General features: G+C 42.7%; 1 protein-coding gene across 1 annotated transcript in view; it reads left to right on the top strand.

The window, feature by feature from the left end:
- SV2C (synaptic vesicle glycoprotein 2C) overlaps positions 1-18,201 on the top strand; it is a 245,242-nt gene that overhangs the window by 202,533 nt on the left and 24,508 nt on the right. Inside the window, exons 5-10 of the mRNA XM_027100796.1 lie at positions 4,813-4,946; positions 5,431-5,520; positions 10,371-10,481; positions 10,933-11,021; positions 14,133-14,291; positions 17,331-17,464. Of these exons, the coding sequence (XP_026956597.1) occupies positions 4,813-4,946; positions 5,431-5,520; positions 10,371-10,481; positions 10,933-11,021; positions 14,133-14,291; positions 17,331-17,464 (717 nt within the window). The remainder of the gene's footprint in view (positions 1-4,812; positions 4,947-5,430; positions 5,521-10,370; positions 10,482-10,932; positions 11,022-14,132; positions 14,292-17,330; positions 17,465-18,201) is intronic.

The raw sequence follows: 18,201 nt of genomic DNA, 5'->3' as shown, positions 1-18,201 counted from the left end.
TTATGAGTATTCATTAATAATACTAATGTTTTAGGACATTTGTGTCTTGTACCTAAAATATGCCTTCTTACCAAGGAACCGGGTCATTGAAAATATCATATAACTATCAATCAAATATAGATCAATAGAGTAGGTGCCAATTCACCAGTACTTCAGGGACAGAGCCCAGAAAAGAACATGAAAGCCAGCATTCTTCTCCATGCGGACCACTCTTCTGCCTTGGCACCTTGAAAGATTTCAGACAGTCAGGCAGCTGGGAAGGCATCTGGTTTCTGCATTCAGAGCACATCAGCTTGAGCCTGGTAAATGTCCTTGATTATCATGCAAGACACATAACACCCTTATTAGTGCCACGCTGATTAGCGCTGCACAGTCACCGCTTTCTGTAATACCCTAATTGAGGTCCTTCCTTGCCTGGAATGTACATTATGTTTAGATAAATCCCTCAGTATGATATTCTAATGGGTATTTTAAACAAAGTCCAAAGGACAGTTAGAACCACCGTCTATGCAAGAATCTTTTTTTTTTTAAAAGACAAAAAAGGCATGGTGCCAACATGAAGAAGAGAATCCGTTTTACTAAGTGCGGGTGAATATCCGAAAGCAACAACCGCTTTCCCAGTTGCATGTGGCTTGTATCACATTCTAGTCCTTCACTCCATGCTCATGTCTCCCCACTTCCTGATGTCTGTGGTTTGGGCTTTGTGTCACTCTCAAATGCAAATGTGACTCATCTTGAAATGGAGCTGGGGAGGAGGGGTCCTGAGAATTCACCGCCGAGTAGTTATGGCAGTCATTGTCGTCATTCTTATCATTCATTTTTAATCTAGGTTAATGGTATTTTAGTTTTACAAAGCATCTGCAGGGTCATTTCTTAAGACCCTCACTGTGTCTGCCCCTCATTCAGGCCACAGGATATCATCCATCAGTCTCTGTCTCTCCGTACCGCCCCTCCCATCCCAGGGCATATCCTAAAAGGGGAGTAGGGTTGAACTCCTTTTCTAGAACTCCCTCCTGCTTCTAGGGCTCTCCTTTCTCTCTTCAAGTCAAATAGCTGTAATACAGTAGGAGAGAGTCGGGGATCGGGCATGGCACCGTCAGTCCTGGCTGGTCTCTTCTGCTTCTTTAGTACTGATTTGAACTGTATCTCAAACTTGGATGTTAGAAATTTACGAATTTGCTCTCTTCCTTTTCATGGACCCGAATCAGACAAGAAATTTCTCAAGGGCTCTTAAGAGAAGACTCCTTGGGATAGGTACCTCCGCCCCTTCTGTACTCCCTCTACACTTCCTTTAGAACCTGTTCTAGCATGAGTCATACTGTTTATCATGTCTGTTAACACATCTGCCTCTTCTTCTGTACTTTAACTCCTTGACGGCGGGAAATAAGCGTTAGCCTCTACATCTCAGCACTGTGACTGGTACAGAGAGGCACTCAATAAAAGTATGAATGAATGAACAGAAAGTAAATTAAGGTATCACTAGGCATTAGGGAAGTGCAAATTAAAACCATGGTGAGATACCGCTACACACCTATAGAAGGCCAAAATTTAACCAAAAAAAAAAAAAAAGAACTGGCAAAAAGGTGGTGGGAAGTGTGTAAAGAAGCTAGAACTCTCATATACTAGTGGTAGGGGGGCAAAATGGTACAGCCACTGTGGAAAATAGTTTGCAGTTTCTTATAAACCTAAGCATATACTTATTAAATGACTCAATTTACCCAGTCCTAGGTATTAACCCAAGAGAAAGGGAAAACTTTGGGATACACAAAAACCCGTCTGAAGTGTTTATAACGGCTTTATTTATAATCCCCTAAAAATGGAAAAATTCCAGCCGTCCTTCAGCTGATGAGTGGGTAAACACATGAAATATCCACACAGTGAAATGCTACTCAGCAGCGAAAAGGAGCAACTATTAAAATGTGCAGCAGTCTGCATGAATGCATTATGCGAAGTGTGAGAAGCCAGAGTTTAAAAGCTGTGTACGATATACATCCATTTATATGACATTGTGGAAAAGGCAAAACTGTAGGGACGGAGAACAGACCAGTGATTGCCAGGGGTCAGGCATAGAGGAGGGGTTGACTCTGAAGGGGCAGCAGGAAGGAATGTTTCGGGGTGATGCAACAATCTGTATCCTGATTATGATGGTGGTTACGTGACTCCGTACATTTATCAAACTCACAGAACAATGTAACTTAAAAAGTAATAACAGGACTTCCCTGGTGGCGCAGTGGTTGAGAGTCCACCTGCCGATGCAGGGGACACGGGTTCGTGCCCCGGTCCGGGAGGATCCCACATGCCGCGGAGCGGCTGGGCCCGTGAGCCATGGCCGCTGAGCCTGCACGTCCGGAGCCTGTGCTCCGTAACGGGAGAGGCCAGAGCAGTGAGAGGCCCGCGAACCGCAAAAAAAAAAAAAAAAAGTAATAAAAAATTTTACTGTATACAAATTACAAATTTAATTTGAAAAGTAAATCAAAGTTGTTTTGCTGCTTAGTGTAGATTCAGAAAAAATGTCAAAACAAAAGTAGCCTGCAGCAGTTCTGTACATGTTCAAGTACGTATGTAAACACAGAAGGGTATGCTTGTGTGCGTGTGTGTGCGCGCGCATGTGCATTTAACAAACATTTAAAGAACACTTCCTATAGACCAGGACTTGCTATAGGCACTGGGGTTATATTGATGAGTAACAAAAGCAGAATTCCTGCTTTCATGGTGTGGAAAGGGAGAGACAGTAAAAAAGTAAACAAATCAATGAATTCACAGCTTTGGAGACAATAAAGCAAGTCTCGATGATAAGAGTGGGATTGGGTGTTCAGGCCTCTCTGAAGAGATGACCTTAAACTGAGACCTGGAAAGTATAAAGGAGGCATGCATGTATGCAGATACTCAGGCAGAGCAGTCCAGGAAGGGAAAACGTCAAACGCAAAGACCCCGAGGGGACTCCTTTGAGGACAAGAAATACTGAAAAAATCCTCTCACTTCAAAACTCATAGGAAGGCTGGCTGACATACAACCACCATCCTTTCAGTGCATGGCTGGGCTTCCTAGGAAATAAGGCAAAGCCCCTAAAATGGAATTAAGCTTTGTGTGTTCAGACAACTTGAAGCAGGTAGGTGGGATGGACCAAGTGAAGGAGGGGACCAGCAGAAGATGAGCTCAGATACGTAGGTGGGGATCAGTTTCCGTTGGCTCCAGCACTTTTAAAAAAGAATTCCTTTATATGAAGCTCTTAGATCAAATGTGAAGTGAACAAGGTATGTTTTCTTAGTTCCGTCATATGATTTCCTCTGTGTTTTGGATACCTGAGACGTTTGAACTTCTGCTACATAAAACATTGAGAGGAGGCATCCCCTCCTAAAGTTTATGTTGTAGTTAATTTAGCAGTCCACATAGTCCTCAGGTATTAAATTCCCAGAAAGTGCTTATGAATCTAAGATTGATGTAGCATGTTTATATGATGTAGGTTGTTTATATGATTTATCAACAAAGTCTGTGTTTGAGTAAGCATAGACATGCGGACATGTGTGGTATAAGATTCTGCCTCAAATCCCGGTGGAGAAGATTCTGGTGCATAACTTCAGCTCTGTGGCCTCGAGGAACTCATGGCACTTCCAGCATCTCACTTGGCTCCTGTGCAAACAATGAATAATTATACTAGTCTCCCAGGGATGGAATGTAGACTATCTGACTTTTGCTCACAGCAGCCTTCTAAATACCAAGAATTGCAAAAATTAGAATTTTGCCTCACATAATTCATCTATGCCTCCATCAATCTCTTCTCTGTTTTCAATTAGACTTGATATGCTTCATTCTTTCTCCTTTAGAGTCATGGTGGAATTTTGCTTTCAACCATTTTACATTCATTCAAATATTGGTTTTCTTTTAGTTCTTGAGAGATTTCCATCGGTATCCTGTTTGCTTGTTTTCATTATATTATAATAAAAACCTGTTTAGAAATTTAAAATTCTCTTGATCTAGTGTATGGCATGTGCGTGGGGAAAGATTGGCAAATGCCAGTTCTTAATCATTGCACTGGTCAGCATGCTGGCAGGAAACCAGTGACACCCTCAGAGGGGGTCGCTGAAAAGAGCTGCATGGGAACAGTTAAGAGAAACCAGTACAGAATAATAAAGTACCTCGGAGCTAGTAGCAGAAGGGCATCCTGTGCCCACTATGACTCAAAGGGCAAGGAGGGACAGGGATTGCCAGAACCTGACAAGAGCTGTGGTTTCACGAGAAGTTTCCAGGGGATGAGCACACCCACTGTCAAACCTCCACGCAGCCAGGAGGAGGGGAGAAGGGAAGCAAGGGGAATAAATATCCTGCACCCTGCTGCCACCCTCTGTTCTCCTGCCAGTGCTTCCTTTATTCAAACCCAACTGGAAGCTGGAGGGCAAGGGGGCCAGTTGGTATGGTCCATAGAGGGCCATTTCCTGGCACACAGCAGAGACAAGAGTGCAGAGTGGTCTGCTGGAGACAGAAGATACCCAGCCCAGGGCTCTGTTGGAAAAAGCACTGTCCCAAATTCATTTACCTTGGCCTTTGGAGTTTGGTTGTTCAGAAACACACCGCATCCATAGGTGCAGACCCCTTTGATTCCAAGCATTTTTCTTCCCGGCACTGCTGTTGGCCGTCTTCAAGCTGAACTGGTCACTGTGGCTGATGCCCATATCAGCTCATTCTTCTGGGGGTGGTAAGATCTGACTGTGAATCAGTTGGAGGTATGGACACTCACAGTGACGTGGGGACCTCGCTGTCCCAGCAGGCAGTCTGGAGAGGGCTCTTCTCACCCCTCCTGTCTTCCTTTCCCAGGATGGAGCTTCAACATGGGGTCCGCCTACGAGTTTCATAGTTGGCGTGTGTTCATCATCGTCTGCGCCCTCCCCTGCGTCTGCTCAGTGGTGGCCCTCACGTTCATGCCTGAAAGCCCACGGTTCTTGTTGGAGGTAACGCTCATCATTACAAATACTCAAAGAAACTGCATACAGTGGAACGAGTCCCTTCAAATTCTAGGAAAGTATGTTTGCCTCTTCATTGGTACATTTTTCCTTCCTACGATGGAACCATGGAGGGTTTGGTTTCATGGGGTCATGCTTTCGACAACCAGCATGTGAAAAAGCTGCCTCGTGGCCAGAAAGCACTAACGTTCCTCCTCGAGCAAGTCATTTCCCTCAACGAAGAGAATGTGGCTCCTTGTTTTATAAATGGACCTTACTATCCAAAGCTGCTATGTCTGGTTAGAGGCACATCCCTTGAGCTGCCAATGCACTCCAGGATATCCAAGTAGCCTGTGTGTTCCAATGGGACGAACCTAAATGCATTTGCACTGTTACACCCAATTGGATCTGACAATACCACATGGTTATGGGAAAATCAGGGAGTATGCGTGTTTCACCTCCTGGCCCTTCACTGTCTACTCATATTTCTTAGGTTGGAAAACATGATGAAGCCTGGATGATTCTGAAGTTAATTCATGACACAAACATGAGAGCACGGGGTCAGCCTGAGAAAGTCTTCACGGTGAGTACTGCTTCTCAGTGAATCCTCCACACCAGAGGTCGAGAAACCTTTTCTGAAAAGGCCTGGTTGTAAATTGTTCTCTCGCTGCACCAGCCGCTCGTCTTTCATACTTGCCATTTTACCTATGCCTGCCGTGCTACTGTGGTATGTGCTGTTCCCTCTGCGTGGAATGTTCTTCCATCCTCTAGTTACAAAATTTATTCTCAACGGGAAAACTAGTCTAAACTAATAAAAATTGGATGCATGGAATTTTTTGGAAAGAACAATGTTTTTTTTCCCCCAGCACCTCCACCAAAATAAAAAAGAACAGTGGTTTTTAAATCCTTTGATATATGCAGCATAGACAAAAAATGTTTTGTCTAAAATAGGTTTAAAGGGGATATAAGCAAGATCTTCAGTGTCTTATAAATAATATCAATTATAGTTCTTAAAATAAGTCAAATAGTTCCTGATTAAACAGTCCCCTGAAATCTTATTTATTCATTTCATGTTTTAATAGGAAATGGATTTTTCATAGTGTGAAGATAGACTTCAGTCTAGCCTCTGTTCAAATTATCACAGATTCTCAATTAGTAAAATTTTTTTCTGCAGTATAATGGAGAAATGAAGATCAATAATGGATGTCTTCCACAGAGGCCCTGGGAGCCTTTGACTAGACCCTTCTTTTGAGTAAATTAACAATAAAGGAAAATTTTTTTTTTTTTTTTTTTGGCTGAATCCCACGGCATGCGGGATCTTAGTTCCCTGACCAGGGATCAAACCCGTGCACCCTGCAGTGGAAGCGTGGAGTCTCAACCATTGGACCACCAGGGAATCCAAGAAATTTTTTTTAAATAAATTTCTTTCTTTCTTTCTTTAAAATTGATTTATTTTATTGATTTATTTTTTTGGCTGCATTGGGTCTTTGTTGCTGCGCACGGGCTTTCTCTAGTTGTGGTGGGGGGGGGCTACTCTTTGTTGCAGTGTGTGGGCTTCTCATTGCAGTGGCTTCTCTTGTTGCGGAGCGTGGGCTCTAGGTGTGCGGGCTTCAGTAGTTGTGGCTCGTGGGCTCTAGAGCGCAGGCTCAGTAGTTGTGGCTCACGGGCTTAGTTGCTCCGCAGCATGTGGAATCTTCCCGGACCAGGGCTCGAAGCCGTGTCCCATGCATTGGCAGGCGGATTCTTAACCACTGCGTCACCAGGGAAGCCCCAAGAATATTTTTAAATTAAAGGATCATACGGCAAGAAGAATCTTGAGATGTTATTTAGATACTCAGTGTCCCTAACTCTTCTCAGCTAGATGAGGATAAACCCTTTACCCAAGACTTCTGAGAAGGTGTCTCTGTAGGGCCTCATTGCCCTGCTAACCTGCTTTTTCTTCCAGAAGGTCTGAGGTACCAAGTTCACTCATGGTCATCCACGTTAATATTACTGTATAAGGGTTAAGTGGGAATAAGGTGGGAACACTCTAAAAGAATGGGTAATCTCAAAGTCATTTATATGTAACTTTCAAAGTCATGACATGATTCCACCATGACACATTTGTCTTTTTCCTTGTTATATCTATTGATACAATACAGTGAATTCACATGCCTTCCTTCTCTCCTTTCTAAGCTTTTCTTCCTATGTGCCTACTTTAAATATTGTTTTTCAGGGCTTTATTTGTAGCTAACTTCCCTTTTAACCCTACACACTCTCCTTAGCTTATCTCAGCTACTTCCTAGGTCTCTCTCTCCTAATGGACAGATCTCCTGAGCTCCAGACGTACATGTTGAAGGTCTTTGTGGCCATACTCCTATGTACCATAGGCCCTTCAAATTCTGAATTTCTAAATCTGAACTTCTCACCTTAAGAGTTTCCAAACCTCTTCCTTGTCTAAAATTCTATCAGCAAGTACCACCAGCACCACCCAAACCAGAGCCCTGAAAACTATCCTATTTCTTTCTTTCCTTTATCTCCAGTATGTCCAAGAAATCACTGTGTCCTATTATCCGCCATCCTAAATATCTCTCATTATTGTCTCTTACCTTTCCACCCTTCCTGCCACTGATTTGTTTCAGCCCTCCTTACTCACTGCCCTCTGCCCTTGCACTATTCTTCAGGAATAGCAAATGCTATATAGTTTCCAATACACTCTTTTCTCTCACACCCCTGGACATTTGCACATGATACTCCTCCCACTTGGAATGCCCTTCAAGTAGTTGACACACATGGCAAATGACATACTTTTCCATAAGCTCCAACTCAAATTCCACAGTCCATGAAGGCTTTTTTCTCACTCTCAGGTCAACTTGGGTGTTCTGTACAATATGTCTCTCCCATCTGATATAGATTTCCGTTAGAGTACTTTCTAATTTGTATGATAATTGCTCGGATGGTGTGATGTTTTATATTTGCACCTCCAGGGTCTAGTGCTAGGCCTGGCTCCCCATGGGTGCCAATGAAAGAATGCACAAACATTGATGAGTGGAGAAGAAGCCTCCCAAAAGTAATATGTCAAGTCAGAATGGCTATCATCAGAAAGAATACAAATAACAAATGTTGGTGAGGATTTGGAGAAAAGGGAACCCTCGTACACTGCTCGAAGGAATGTAAACTGGGGTAGCCGATGTAGAAAACAGTATGGAGTTACCTCAGAAAACTAAAAATAGGGCTTCCTTGGTGGCGCAGTGGTTGAGAGTCTGCCTGCCGATGCAGGGGACACAGGTTCGTGCCCCGGTCCGGGAAGATCCCACATGCCGTGGAGCGGCTGGGCCCGTGAGCCATGGCTGCTGAACCTGCGTGTCCGGAGCCTGTGCTCCGCAACGGGAGAGGCCACAACAGTGAGAGGCCCACGTACCGCAAAAAAAAAAAAAAAACTAAAAATAGAACTACCATATGATCCAGCAATTCCACTCTTGGGTATATATCCAAAAAAAACAAACACACTAATTTGAAAAGATATATACACCCCAGTGTTTATAGCAGCATTATTTACAATTGCCAAGGTATGGAAGAAACTTAAGCGTCCATCAACAAATGAATGGATAAAGAAGATGTGGTATGTATATATAATGGAATATTACTCAGCCATAAAAAAAGAAGGAAATTTTGCCATTTGCAGCAACATGGATGGACTTGGAGGGCATTATGCTAAGTGAAATAAGTCAGAGAAAGACAAATACTGTATGATATCACTTATATGTGGAATCTAAAAAATGTAATCTAATGAATATAACAAAACAGAAACAGTCTCACAGCTACAGAGAACAAACTAGTGGTTACCAGTGGGGAGAGTTAAAAGAGGAGGGGCAGTATAGGGGTAGGAGAAAGAAAGGGGTTATTATGGGATTATATGAAATCACTTGTGTGAAACTTTTGAAAACTGTAAAGCACTATAGAATTTGATGAATCTTTCATTCAATACAAACAAAAAAAAAAAAAGAAGAAGAAGAATACCCCTGTGATTTAAAAAAAGGAATTCTGGAATATCACAAAATAATGCCTACATGGATGAGTTGGAGCTGACTCTGTTTGGAATCCCAGACATTAACTCAGACATTATTGTCATTAAATATGGACATCTTTGTTTACATAGCCATGAGGAGGCTACTGCCCACCTGGTGTAATTTGAAAGATACCGAGGGTCCCCAAATCACCTCTGTCAAAAGCCAGTCTTGGCACCTGGAGTCTCATGATAGAAGTGCTCCTTTGGATGTTGGCAGACTCTTCAGAAAGATCTGTTCAGGAGTTATCCCTGGCAGGGTAACATGTGTACACATTCCTGTGTCCTCTCTCAGGTGTATCAACAGCAGTTAGATGTTGCCTCACAGGGTCAGATGGGACAGGTCCACAAAGGAACCATGCTTTTTTTTCTCTCTCTCTTTTCAGGCTTCATTCTCTGTGTTGGAAGCATTGCTTCTCCTGACTCTTCGTTCTTTTCCTTAGCAAAAGGAGGCTAGTTTAAGTCAGGGATACAGCTTCAGGCTGATCCTCCATCATTTCTTCCCCTTCTAACCTTGAAGAGTCCGTGTTGAGGCTTATAATTGAAGCTCATTCACTGGACCTCACCTCATGGTCACCTGCGGGTACTTGCTGACCAGGCACTGTCAGGGGCTGTGGGAGAAGGAAGCAAGGGTCACAGGGATGCTCTAAGAATGGAAGTTTGATGGGAAAACTTTAAGAACTATGTTTAGGGGCCAAATTCATCAAATAAGCAGATTCCAAAGAAAAGTGTGTTCAGTCATTTTAGTCTAAGCAAAGTAGTTCTTAATCCAGAAGCGAATCTATCTGGATGTTTAATCTGCTAATGTATGCCTTTTTTAAAAAATTTATTTTATTGAAGTACAGTTGATTTACAATCTTGTGTTAATTTCTGCGTTACAACAAAGTGATTCAGTTATACATGCATATTCATTCTTTTTCATATTCTTTTCCATTACGGTTTATCACAGGATATTGAATATAGTTCCCTGTGTTTACAGTAGGAGCTTGTTGTTTATCCATTCTCTGTATAATAGTTTGCTTCTACTAATCCCCAAATCCCAATCCATCCCTCCCCAACCCCCTAATGTGTGCCTTTTTACTAGTGATTCAGAGAAGGGTATTTTGTTTTCATATTATTCCATTACTACTTACTCTTCCCCCTCTTCTTTATGGTATTCCCTCCCATTTGTTCTTTTTTTTTCCCCATTCATTCTTTATTCAGTTCTTTTGAGTCTCTGTACTTACACCAGTGGTCTCATATATGTATGGATACCTGCTTGTGTATCAAATACCTGCTTCCTTTTTGTTGGAGTCAGCTTTCACTCCTTTAAAAACAAATTGTAAGCCTAAACTCCGCCAACTTCAGAGAAGAGAAGTCAACACTTTGCCCACTGTTGCTCCTTACAGGTAAACAGAATCAAAACCCCAAGACAAATAGATGAGCTGATTGAAATCGAGAGTGACACAGGAACATGGTACAGGAGGTGTTTTGTTCGGATCCGCACAGAACTGTATGGAGTAAGTAACAAGCCCATCCTGACTTGCTGGCCAACTTGGTACTTGAGGTTAGTCAGAAACAGGATTGACTCAATCTGTCCCGTGAATGGGGTTCTTCCCCCTTCTGCCCAGGACACCCGATTCCTAGAGTAGGACCAGGTAATAGGATCCCCTTGGGATTAGCGGGGTTACCAAGACATTCCCTCTTTGGGGAGGGAAGGTATTAGGCAAGGAGTTCTGGCAGTGATGGGGTACACTGATGTCTTGAGTTACTTTGTCCATTGGAAGCTGATAAATAAAAATTCCAGAAACCAAAAATTTGGTTTCCTATAGCCTTTAGCTTTTACACTGTAAGTTCAAATGAATCCAGCCCAAAGAAAACTCAACATTTTTTATAATTTGTTGGAGGGGGTTGGGAAATGCGGTTGACTAGGTAACTGCCTAAGAAAATTAACTCTCTAATATTTCACAGATTTGGTTGACTTTTATGAGCTGTTTCACCTACCCAGTCAAGGACAATACCATAAAGCTTACGATTGTTTGGTTCACGCTGTCCTTTGGGTAAGTGATGCCTAAATTCTTGGTGAGTGAAATCTTTAAATTTCCACACTGTAACTCCCAACCACGCTGCTTTTCTTCTTATACTGTTTGATGCTGTTAACCTCTACGAAAGAATTTTTTTTTTCATTTTCCATTTGCTGGCAAGTACAGTTTTTATCACCCAGTCATTTAATTTATGTTGTCATAAAGAAGCGGGGATGGCAAAACCAACAGTGTCTGGAAAGTTCGATAAGCCCGCGAATGGTTTGCCCCCATGATTTCTCCACCCTCCTCTCCTCACTGGCGCGGCCCCAGCCCACCGGCCTCTTTGCTCTTCCTCAAATGTGTCAGAACTTTCTTGAACATGTTCCATCTCGGGCCTTAGTCCTGCCCCCGGACATGGCCTGGCTCATGTCCTCTCCTCCTTTGAGTCTTTCCTGGTGTGTCACCTTCTCAATGATACCTCCTGAAGCACCTTTTTAAAAACTGCAGCCCCTCAGTACTCCCGGTCCCCTTTTCAGCTTTATTATTCCCCATCGTACCTTCTATCATCTTCTAATAGACAAAAAGCTTTTCCATTCTTTTTTTTTTTTTTGTGGTATGCGGGCCTCTCACTGTTGTGGCCTCTCCCGTTGCGGAGCACAGGCTCCAGACGCTCAGGCCCAGCGGCCATGGCTCACGGGCCCAGCCGCTCCGCGGCAGGTGGGATCTTCCCGGACCGGGGCACGAACCCGTGTCCCCTGCATCGGCAGGCGGACTCTCAACCACTGCGCCACCAGGGAAGCCGCCCTCCATTCTTTAAAGAATAAAGAAAACTCTGTCTTCCTCCTCTGGAAGTTCTGTGAGAACAGGGATTTTAAACTGTTTTGCTCACGGATATATGGCCCTGGCACATAATAAGTGCTCAATAAATAAAACCACCATATATGTATTCTAAGAAAAGAGGAGGTAGGGAGAACATTTCAGAATTTTTGTTGCAAATGGTTGACATACTCACTTTAGAATATGTGTATACAACTCGATTTTTGCCTAATTTATTGTTTTTTAAAGGCAGGTAGATAATACCCTACACTTTCAGGTCAATAGGCTCTGGTAGAGCCCAATATTTATGCTGCAAGCTCCATGTCTTAACATCCCTAAATGAAAACCAGTGAGTGATCGCAGATGACCAGCCTTTCCCAGTGCTGTGAGTTGTAGTAAAGGGAGAGACCAGGAAGGTAGGGGTTGTTCTGCTGTGTGACTTGGGGACACTACCAAGTTTTAGTTCCTTATTTCTAAATTGACAGGGTTGACTTAGAACATGTAAAGTAACTACCACTCAAGTTCTAAAAAAAAATTGATCTATGAAGGAAGAGAGGGCTGAAAATTAACGAGTATTAAATGCCTACTATGGGGCTTCCCTCGTGGTGCAGTGGTTTAAGAATCCGCCTGCCAATGCAGGGGACACAGGTTCGAGCCCTGGTCCGGGAAGATCCCACATGCGGCGGAGCAACTAAGCCCGTGCACCACAACTACTGAACCTGTGCCCTAGAGCCCGTGAGCCACAACTACTGCGCCCACACACCACAACTACTGCGCCCGCGCGCCTAGGGCCCGTGATCCTCAACAAGAGAAGCCACCGCAATGAGAAGCCCTTGCACCGCAACGAAGAGTAGCCCCCGCTCGACTCAACTAGAGAAAGCCCGTACGCAGCAACGAAGACCCAACGCAGCCAAAAATAAATAAATTAAATAAATAAATTTATTTAAAAAAAAAAAAAACTTCGTCTTTTGAGCACTCGCTATGTGCTAGGTACTTGGCATTCCATTTAATCCAAGCAACTACCCAGGAAGGTGGGTACTATCATCATTCCGATATTAGAGATGGGGGGATAACTGAGGCTTTTATAACTTGCCCAGGATCACACAGCTGGTCACTGGCAAGGCCAGGATTCAAACCTAGCATATCTACCTGCAAAAGTTATGCTCATGACCACTTCTTTCCCTATGTAGCTCAATGTAACTAGGGATAAGCTAGAGCAGTGGTTCTCAAACTTGAGTGTGCATCAGAAGACTTACACGAAGGACTCCATCCCACAGTTTCTGATTCAGCAGGTCTGAATGAGGCCTGAGAGTCTGCATTTCTAACAAGGTCCCGGGTGATGTTGATGCTGCTGGCCCAGGGACCGTGCTTTGGGTGGGAACCACCAGTTTAGAGCAGCGTTGTCCAGTAAAAATATAATGTCAGCCACATGTGTCATTTTAAATGTTCTGGCAGCCACATTTAAAGAAAAAAAAAGGAAAAGGAAACAGGTGAAACAAATTTTAATAACATTTTATTTCACTCATTTTGTCCAAAATATTATCATTCTGACATTTAATCAATATGAAATGATTAGCAACTTAATTTTACGGGTTTTTTTCCCATAAGTATTCAAATCTCGTGTTTCATACCCATGGCACATCTCATTCAGACTGGTCACATTTAACTGCTCAGTAGCCACATGTGGTCAGCGGCTGCTGTTATGAAGGTCACAGCTGTATGACTGAGCTGTAAGCTGTTAGAATAGCACACCAGAGGCAAGAGGCAGAAAGTGGGCAGTAACCTGGCTTTTCCAATGAATAACTTAAATGGCCTTTTTTCCAACCTTGAACTTCTTTGAGCGTGGGCTCTGCCCCCAGGCTAGCGGTACCATAGTAGTGTAGGAACCAAGAAAGATTGTCCATTAATAAAGAGGTCATTCTTTAAGGGCCCTCACAGTCTGGGGACCCCAGGAGTTTGTAGCTCCAGACTAGGAGATGGGGTCCTTCAGTGCAGCCTACGGGGATGAGCAAAACATTAGGGCCAGGATGCCATGTGCTGGTGTACGATGGGGTTCTTATGCACGTCTCTTCCCAAAGGAAGGGTTCAGGAATTACAGACCTGCGGTTCTCCAGGGAAACCCAGCCCATCCCTCTAGCGTGATTTTTGCAGACTTGTGATGAGAAGGGTCCAGTGAGATTACTGTTTGATGGTTCATAATGCTACAGGAGGCGGGTCCTACTCAGCAGTGCTTCTCCAGAAACCACTACCTCTCTGAAAACGACAGGGAGATGGTCATGGCCGCTAGGGTTGTCGGCACCTTTACAAACTCACATTTCTTTGTCTTTGCAGGTACTACGGTTTATCCATTTGGTTCCCTGATGTTATTAAACATCTGCAGTCGAGTGTGTTGAAAGATGTAGATGATCCGACAGGAAAATTTTCAAATTTAACGACTAACTTTACAACGACAAATAAGATTGTTTCTGGACTGGAATGGGACAACGGCAGGTCCGGAAACTTTTAAATCATTTCACTTCCTACCTGGTCTCAAAAATGTATTTCTTATTAGCCTTCACGGCACTAAAATATGAGTAGTTTTTTTAGTTTGTACATGTAGTCATTTTCAGACTGAATTTAAATACTTCCAAATGGCCTTTAAAGAAAAGGTCCACGTATATCAGTTATAACTACTTCTGAAACTGAGCTGCTTCATGTTGATAAAGAAATGGAATTGACTGGTGTGAAAAGAACATTCAGAGAGGCCTTGGAAAGCAAGCAAAATAAGTTATGGAAGAGAAGAGTGAAGATTATGAGAAAATAAGATAGGTTATAGCATTATTTAACTCAGAGAGGAAATCTGCCCTGTTATCTCATGCCTGTTTTTATCTCTGGAAAAGGGGACCACTTTTCAGATTTCCTTCCTTCTCCACTATGCTGAATCAAGAATTGGGGTTAAGTTGTATCAGGAAAAGTTTCAATTAGAGAATAGGAATGATTCCCCAAAGTTAAGAGCTTTGAAAATATGGAATAAGTTAGCAAAGGACATTTTTGAGTATGGAGTCTGAAACGCCTCTTGATGAGGAGAGAGAAGTGACTCCAAAGGTGGTTGTGGTTTATTTTTTCAGAGAGGGAAAGGGGTAGACAGGGTCCTCATTTCTACCCATTATTTGTTATCCGAGCAAATAATTGCTGGTGTGAGTTCCTGTTGGTTTATATCATTCTTAGGAAATTCTCCCAGTTTCAAAATTAAAGTAAAACTCTAAAAAAATAAATGATCGAAGTTTCCCTGGGCAAAAACTAGTTTGGAAAGATGAAAAATAATTCTGTGGGATACTTATGATTTGTGTAATGAAAAGGAGAGTGACCAACCAGGAGGTAGTTGTTTGGATGAGCAATTCAGTGAGGGGCCTAATCCATATAGGATGACCTTCACTCTCCCACATAAAATACTGACTGGAATCGGTACTTGCTTCTCCGCAGAAACTTTAGAGTCAAGTGCTCTATAATTCTAGCATGAAAATTGACTTAATTACTTAAAAGTTATTGTTACTCCATTAGAAATTTCTAATATGTTTGTGCCTCTGACTGTCTTTTTTTTTTTTTTTTTTTTTGGTGGTACACGGGCCTCTCACCGTTGTGGCCTCTCCCGTTGCGGAGCGCAGGCTCCGGACGCGCAGGCTCAGCGGCCATGGCTCACGGGCCCAGCCGCTCCGCAGCATGTGGGATCTTCCCAGACCGGGGCACAAACCCGCGTCCCCTGCATTGGCAGGCGGACTCTGAACCACTGCGCCACCAGGGAAGCCCTCTGACAGTCATATTTTTAATAAAAAGTTCTAAGCTGGATATTCAGTCATCACGGAGAAATTTTTTACTTTGGCAATGTAATGATTAATAATTTTAATAGTATTAAAATCCCTCTAAAACATATACATTTATTTTGGAAGGCGATAGAATTTTTTTTTTTTTTTTTTTGTCTTTCAGGGAAATTTGAAATACCACTAGCTAACTCATTTTTTAAAAATAGTTTTCCTATTCGACATTCTAAAATGGCGATTCTTTATATACTGATAAGGAATGACTTCCGAAGTAGACTCCGAGGAGAACGAGGCAAGGGGTAGAATAGTGTCCTGTTTGCTAGCGCCCTGTATACAGAATGCTTCTGGAAGAGCATACGGGAAACTGACAACAGTGGTTATCCCTGGGAAAAAGAACTAGGTGGCTTGAGGATGGGAGACAAAAGACTTACTTTTTCCTTTTTCAACATTTTGAATTTTGCACCGTGTGTACCCTGTGCATATAGTATCCATTAAAAACAATTGTTTCCCCTTTCTAAATTCAGTTTCACTTCAGAAAATTAGTGATCTTCTTAAAATGTGCCATTATTTACCCTCCTTTAGTAGATAGATTTATGGCTTAGATGGTTTTACTCTGGACTCCTAGAGTAAGGGTTGAAATAAGATTGTTTTTTGAGGAGGTTGGTCTCATAGGCGCTTAGTGCATTTTGAGTGGACAAATGCAGTCCGACGTTAGGGTGAGGATGATTTTCAGAGTACTCGATAGTGAATTGTTTTAAGTCAGCTCACTTGCTTGGGAGGATCAGTCCCTTTCTGCTCTCATAAGAGTGGTATTTGGTGTAATAACTTCTTCCCCAGGTGAATAAGCATTTTCCTCTCGGTGACTGGCTAAGTATACATTCATAGTCTCTTAATAAATTGCCGAGACACACTGAGAATATGTATCCATGTCTCCCAAGGGTCCTTATCAACACTGAATATCTGAGCCATAGACTCTTCTGAGATGTTAGGATCATTGTGACTATTATCATCTCCCCCTTCCCCTTTACATCACCCAAAAATAGACCTGAGCAAGTTTCATCATTCTACGCATTTCCAAAAATAAGCAGGGCTACGGTCGTTCTACTTGGTACCTCTTAGCGATGAGAAAAAAAATATTCTTGGAAATGACTGTAAGCTGTGAGTTTCTTGACCCCCAAGACAATCATTCCTCACATAAATGATTCTCCCATCTTCTCTTCAAGATAATTGGAAGTCCCTACACTAGAATTAAGAAGCTTTGGGTTTTCAGCTTGGGAAATAGACTTTCATTAAAAGTGAGCATGGAAGCACATCCTCAAGTTAGAGCTATTAACCCCAAATAGAGAATTTTCAAATAAAGGCATGTGTGAAGGAACAAGAGGATAGGATTGAAAAATAAAGAATCAGTAGCCACAGGTAATCTCCAAACTCAATACCTTCAGCTGTATACCCTACAAAAACTTTTACCAACATTGCCAAAAGCTAAATGCAGTTATTTTGAATGCCGTCTCTTCTTCTGGTAGAAAATAATATTGGTGAGCAATGAGATAGCCAAAGGACAGGCCGCATGAGGAAAAAGGGGGAAAGCTAGGAGTTTAGAAAATCCAGAAGCCAATGTCCTTTATAATTAGGAGAGTCCCTAGTGGGACCTCACATCTCTAAATCTGTTTGACCTAGCTTTCAACTCTGATAGACACAATCATCAATGTGAATCTTTTTGTGTGTTGGGCAGATTCGAAGGGATCAGGCTCAAATCCATAATTTTCAAAGATTCGGTTTTTAAGTCCTGCACCTTTGAAGATGTAACTTCAGTCAACACCTACTTCAAGAACTGCATGTTTATTAATACTGTTTTTAACAACACAGGTAGGTGTGCCACTTAACCCTGCCTGGCGCCTCTTCACAGGTCCTAGTTCTTGGCAGAAACGTGATACTCATTTGGTGATAGGCGTGGGCATAGGCTTAAGGGGGAAGTGAAGTTTGAAGTACAAATGAACGGACTCCCTCCGTCAGGTTGGATCAAAGCTGAGCTTGTATTGACTGTCTATCACATTTAATGCAGATGGAGCTTGCCGAGTTCAAAGTTGGAAATACAAAATCCTCTGGTGAATAATTTTTAAAGCAAAGAATTAACCTGTGGTTCGTTTGTTTCGATCATCCTGATTTCAAAATCTGGCGTTAGCTTAAGTGAGCATGCCTGAACTACGAATCTACAGAGATGGATGAAACATGCTCAATCAGATACAGTCTTTTAGTCCAGTCCATTTAATGGAGCCTGGAAAACTCCCCAGAGAAAAAGAGGAAGGGCAGCACACATTGATTGAACACCTACTGTGTGCTGGTTCCTACCTCAGGTTATTAGACACTCATTATCTTGTTTAATTTTCACGATAGCTGAGGCTTAGAACAATGCAGTAATTTGGCCACAGTTGTAGAACTAGGAACAGCTGCCATTTGAGCCCAGGCTCATCTGATTGCAAAGCCCAGGCCTTGCCACCGACACGCATTGGTCCGTCTGTCCCATGAGTTCAGAATAACAGCCCGACACTGGCAGGAGGATCAGCTCCACCCTGTTGCCAGTCCTGCCTTCTTGGTGATCAGAC

The sequence above is a fragment of the Aethalodelphis obliquidens genome, unplaced genomic scaffold (genome assembly GCF_003676395.1).
Source record: "Aethalodelphis obliquidens isolate GAN/ISIS:26980383/991018 unplaced genomic scaffold, ASM367639v1 scaffold4, whole genome shotgun sequence".
In the NCBI taxonomy this organism is placed as follows: domain Eukaryota; kingdom Metazoa; phylum Chordata; class Mammalia; order Artiodactyla; family Delphinidae; genus Aethalodelphis; species Aethalodelphis obliquidens.
The sequence above is the reverse complement of the archived record's forward strand: the minus strand, read 5'-3'. Positions and strand labels throughout refer to the sequence as shown.